This window comes from Watersipora subatra, chromosome 6 (assembly GCF_963576615.1).
Source record: "Watersipora subatra chromosome 6, tzWatSuba1.1, whole genome shotgun sequence".
Classification (NCBI taxonomy): Eukaryota; Metazoa; Bryozoa; class Gymnolaemata; order Cheilostomatida; family Watersiporidae; genus Watersipora; species Watersipora subatra.
This window is the reverse complement of record NC_088713.1, coordinates 10172157-10178298: the sequence shown is the minus strand read 5'-3', so window position 1 is coordinate 10178298 and position 6142 is coordinate 10172157. Positions and strand designations below refer to the sequence as shown.

The window sequence follows — 6142 nt, the reverse complement described above, 5'->3', positions numbered from 1 at the left end:
ACGGTAGGGATAGCTCCAGTTTTCAAACGTCTTTTCATGGTTTTAATTAGAGTAAACCAATGCTTTTCGAAAGGTCCCCTTTAAATATTTGTCAAATATAGATTTAATACATACTACATCATTAAATTGTCAGTACACACATAAAATCAAGCTAGTCAGTACATGTATAAGCAGTACAATTGCGGGTCTAAAGCTGTTGTTTGATTTTTTCTTGAAACATATGTGACCCTGGTCGTCAGAATGTACAATCGTGTGATAATTGGATTGTTATATATATATATATATATATATATATATATATATATATATATATATATATATATATATATATATATATATATATATATATGTATATATATATATATATATAAATTGGAAAGTCAAATAGTTTACTTATCTTTCAGCTACTGTCAGTTTCCTGCTGGCGCATTTTTCAGGCTGTAAGCTTCTGGAAGCTTACAGCCTGAAAAGGCTGGAAGCTTACAGCCTGAAAAGGCTGGAAGCTTACAGCCTGAAGAATGCGCCAGCAGGAAACTGGCAGTAGCTGAAAGTTAAGTAAACTACTTGACTTTCCAATTTATACCGCTCCATCCTATGTTGAGCACTCTGGTTTTAGTTTCAAGTAGGATAAATTTCAATATATATATATATATAAATTGTTTTCTCACCCCGGATACCCCGTATGGGTGGTAAAGTCTGCTCTAACTCGGGTCTCCTACCAGAGACCTGGGAGTTTGAGCACTCGCCTCAAGATCTTAGCTGTTCCCAATAGCGCACTCTTCTGCAACTCACCTGAGTTGATTTTTGTTGGTATTTGGGCAAGCCACATTTTATGCGCCGGTGTTATTGCGCCCAGTGCCCTAATGACTACTGGGATTACAGTTGTTCTTACATTCCAGCATTTTTCAATTTCTTCTCCAAGAAGGAGATATTTCTCTACCTTTTCTTTTTCTTTGCTGGCTATATTGTAGTCATTGGGTACTGCTATATCCATTATAGTAGCCCTCTTGTTCTCCTTGTCTACCACCACTATATCTGGTTGGTTTGCTAGGACATGCTTGTCAGTTTGGATGTAGAAGTCCCAGAGAATCTTAGCGCGGTCATTTTCATTGACCTTACCAGGAGCTTCCCACCAGTGTTGTGGTTTATTAAGGCCATACTCATCACATAGACTTCTATACACAATACCTGTGACATGATTATGCCGCTCAGTGTATGCGTTCCCTGCTAGCTGCCTGCATCCACTGAGAATGTGTTGGATGGTCTCAGGTGCATCTTTGCACAGTCTGCATCTAGGATCGTCTCTAGTGTGATAGATTTTCGTTTGGAGTTGCCTTATTGGGAGCACTTGCTCCTGGGCTGCCATGATTAGCGACTCTGTATTGGCCGTTAGGTTTACTTTGTTGAGCCACATATATGTCTGGTGAAGATCGCCAACCTTAGATATTTGTTTGTGGTAAGCACCATGAAGAGGTTTCGTGTGCCAGTCAATTTCCTCATCATCAGGGCGTAGGTCCGTTGTAAAAGCAGCCGATTGAAATTCAGCTAGCAACTTATCTGAGATGGCCATGGAGGCTGCATATGCTTTGATGCTTTGCTCCTCCTCTTTCACTGTCTGCTGTACACTTTTGAGTCCCCTACCGCCATCTTTCCTATCAAGATACAATCTAGTAGTATCATATTTGCATGTATATATATATATATATGGTCAGCTTAAACTGCTGACCATATATATATATATATATATATATATATATATATATATATATATATATATATATATATATATATATATATATATATATATATATATATACGCAAAAACAGTCATTGTTCACATATAGTAACTGCAATTGAGAGGCTTTTGTTATGATCCAACTACCTTGGCTTTTCTAGCCTTTATAGGCTATAGCATTTCTTAATTGCAAACTAAGATTTTTTTGCTAGCTCGACTGATTGTGTGTACACGATAGCCATGCTCTTTGCTTTATCCGTGATCTGTGTATTTGATTATTATAGCCATATTTAGCTGTTGTAGCCATGCTTAGGTGCCTTGCTTTCTTAAATCCTATATTCGATTGCGACTTCTATTTAACCCTTTTGCTGCTAAAGACGCATTTATGCGTTTTCTAAGATTGAGTGCCACAGACGCATAATTGCGACTTTTTCAGCGATTGCATGGTAAGTTCATTTTATTGTTCATTGACAACATAACCCTTGGTCTTTAGGATTTTCAAGATATTGAAAACCTTGTTCGAAGATATCTTAACAAAATTAGCTTAAAATAATGAAGCGATTTTAAACTTTTGTTTGAAAATTGCTAACTTAAAACGAACAATTTTTGTGTAAGTTCATTAGGTACCACATACAAGTCAGAAAATAGGTAATTACATATGTTGATGACATTATAGCCAATTCAGATTTAGATTTTTGTAATTATACGAATAATTAAAGTAGCAGCAGAGACTCTGATAGTGGTGATAGTAATAGTTTTGTAAGAGTAAGGAACATTGTAGAGGATCGTCTCAGCTTTGTAGCACGTGCTTCAAATACATAGAGCTTTATCATCCCATAAAGTATTGATACATTGGTTCTTTTGCATAGCAGTGTTAGTTAAAATATTTGCAAAACAAAATATGTTACAAAAGGTGTTCTACATAAAGTTTGAAATTGAAAAAATGTTGTTCAACTATCATGAAGCAATATCGGCAATTTTCAGTAAAATGGCTGGCACCAGTCCAATAGCTAAATTTGTACATGGTTGACAGCGAAAGTGTTAAATGCCACTGTTGGGAAGCTGTTGAAAAATCGAGAGTCACTCTTTTAGTAAACCATATTTTGACATTATAGATTTTTACAAATCCATAATAGCATGTGATCAGTAGAAAAGTGTACATAAAACTGTACTGAAGATAACGTGGCTCATTGATAACTATTTTTTTTATTTTTTGTGTTCGTGCGAGTTTCTGTCTTTTTAACTCTAAAGCTATGCATTATTTTTGCTAAGACTTTGCATGAAACACCATAGTAATAACTATTAACTGCATCAGACTAATAATAGTTTTTTGGTTAATGTAATCTTCATACTTTGATGCATATAGAAAAGTTTTAGCCCTCACTATAGAATATTTATGTTTCAATATTTTGACACTGAAATATTGAGCCATTTTTGGTAATATGCAGTTTCTAGTTTTTGTGTGAAAAGGGTCCATTCTCAAAAGCATTGCTTAAAAGCTTTTCCTGCTAAGTTGTTTATAGGCTAATATTGCTGTACTACTGTATTGTCTCAGCGGTGCAGAAGGATCATTGAAGTCACAAGACACTGTAGCAAATATTGAACAGCCAGAAGAATGTGGAATGGTTCCATAATGGACCAACAGTCAAAACACAACTGGTTGAGCAAACGATGCTAATATTTCGGTTTTAAATATGTTAACTTTTATTTTGATGGACGTAGAATATTATTTTATTTAGGTAACTTGGTCTTACAAACATATCTGCACCATTTAATAGGTTTTGTTACGTAACTCAAAAATTCTCAGACTTTTAGCATATATTTTGATGGTAAAGTTCTGGTGATATGAGCTCAGCTTCCTATGGACTGACACAAATCTCTTCTTCTATAGCAAAGAACTCTTCTATAGCATATAAAAAACTTTTATAGCTTTTTATACCAATTTTAGCTGGAGAGAAACGGTCTAACCACAAACATTATATATCAGGCATAGTGACTAGAAAAGACACAAACGCCACTAGCATCTAGATAGGACTATGCTCAACAGACATCAAAGATGAATATAAATAACACAAGGCTTCATTCATGCGCAGCGACAAACAAAACGGAGCAGAATTCAGTGAACATTTCTGCAAACCATAGACTGGCAATATTAATTATAGCATTGAATGGAAAAATATTCAAAATGCTAAACCCTATTCAAATACAACCAAGACATGCTAGATATGCCTGACTCAAAGGGATTACATTATTTGCAAGCAAGAAGTAATAACTTTTAACAAAAGAAAATCGACAATGCATTAAGACAATCAAAAAGTATTTTCTTAGCCAATACAATTCAGGTAGATGCGTTGCTACCAAAAACACCAGGAAAACCAAAAAAGGCAACTCAGCCGGCCACAAAAGGCAAATACACTGACTAGCGCAAACACATGAAACAGACCAGTCGTGATCCAAGAGAGAAACACCAACCTTGAAAAAAGGTGGTAACTTTAACCTATTCCAACACTCTTGCAGAAATAAATACTTAAATATAATATACTAATTATACATAGTGTATATCAATATAATATTTATAATATATATATATATATATATATATATATATAACATAAATATTATATGATAATTATATCAATTGTTTTCTCAGCCCGATTAACCTGTATGGGTGATAGTTTTTGCCCTAACTCGGGTCTCCTACCAGAGACCTCGGAGTTTGAGCACTGGCCTCAAGATCTTAGCTGTTCCGAATAGCGCACTTTTCTGCAACTCACTTGAGTTGATTGCTGTTGGTATCTGGGCAAGCCACATTTTATGTGCCGGTGTTATTGCACCCTGTGCCCCAATGAATACCGGGATTACAGTTATTCTTACATCCCAGCATTTTTCAATCTCTTCTCCAAGAGGGAGATATTTCTCTACCTTTTCTTTATCTTTGCTGGCTATAGCGTAGTCATTGAGTACTGCTACCTCTATTGTAGTAGCTCCCTTGTTCTCCTTGTCCACCACCACTATATCTGATTGGTTCGCCAGGACATGCTTTTCAGTCCGGATGTAGAAGTCCCAGAGGATCTTAGCGGGGTCATTTTCATTGACTTCAGCAGGAGCTTCCCACCAGTTTTGGGTTTATTAAGGCCATACTCCTCACATAGACTTCTATACACAACACCTGCAACATGATTATGCCGCTCAGTGTATGCGTTTCTTGCTAGCTGCTTGCATCCACTGATGATGTGTTGGATGGTCTCAGGTGCATATTTGCACAGTCTGCATCTAGGATCATCTCTAGTGTGATAAACTTGTGTTTGGAGTTGTCTTGTTGGGATAACTTGCTCCTGGGCTGCCATGATTAGTGACTCTGTATTGGCCATTAGTTTCTTTTGTTCAGCCACATATATGTCTGGTAAAGATTGCCAACCTTATACATTTGTCGGTTGTAAGCACCATGAAGAGTTTTCGTGTGCCAGTCAATTTCCTCATCATCAGGGCGAAGGTCCATTGTAAGAGCAGCTGATTGAAATTCAGCTAGCAACTTATCTGAAGTGGCCATGGAGGCTGCACAAGGCTTTGATGCTTTGCTCTTCTGCTTTCACTGTCTGCTGTGCACTTTTGAGTTCCCTACCGCCATCTTCCCTATCGAGATACCATTTAGTAGTATCAGATTTTGGGTCAAGTGCTCCATGCATGGTCAGCAGTTTACGAGTTGCTATATTTTATTCCTTGATGGCATCCTCAGTCAACTTTATTATGTCTGCTGGGTATCTTATTACTGGCAGTGCGTATGTATTTATTGCCTTGACTTGGTTGTTGGCATTGAGCTGGCTCCGTAGGACCTGCCAAAGGAGTTTCTTGTATTTGGTAATAGCTTTGTTACGTACTGCAGCTTCGTGGTTGATGTTGCTTTGCATAATCTCCAAGTACTTGTACCCCTCTTTTATATCTTTCATGGTACCATTTGGCATTTTTAGGCCATCTGTGAGAATAGAATAGCCTTTCTTAAGAATTAGCCTTCCACATTTCCCAATACCGAAGGTCATTCCGATGTCCTCGCTGTATAACTGAGTGAGGTGTATTAGCGAATTAATGTCCCTTTCTTTGTTAGCGTACAGCTTGATGTCATCCATGTAAAAGAGGTGGTTTCTCTTGGTGCCACTCTTAAACTGGTACCCATATTGAGTCTTCTCCAGCATATCGCTTAGAGGGTTTAGGCATATGCAGAAGAGCAGCTGTGATAAGGAGTCACCTTGATAGATGCCTCGCTTAATATTTACACTCGTCATCTTTTTGCCATTAGCCTTCAATTCCGTCTTCCATTAGGTCATTGACCTTTTAATGAATGCCACAAGAGCAGGGTGAACATTGTACATACTGAAGCACTCAAGTATCCAACTATGGAGAATTGTGTCA

The 6142-nt window shown here is 37.1% G+C and overlaps 1 protein-coding gene across 1 annotated transcript; it reads right to left on the bottom strand.

Annotated features, from left to right (window-relative positions):
* Nucleotides 1–4432: 4432 nt before the first annotated feature.
* LOC137398018 (uncharacterized) lies at nucleotides 4433–5421 on the bottom strand. The gene is made up of 2 exons (XM_068084118.1): nucleotides 5358–5421; nucleotides 4433–4830 (listed from the first exon to the last, which is right to left on the bottom strand). The coding sequence occupies exons 1-2, from the start codon at nucleotides 5419–5421 to the stop codon at nucleotides 4433–4435; spliced, it is 462 nt and encodes a 153-aa protein (XP_067940219.1).
* Between the last annotated feature and the right edge of the window lie 721 nt (nucleotides 5422–6142).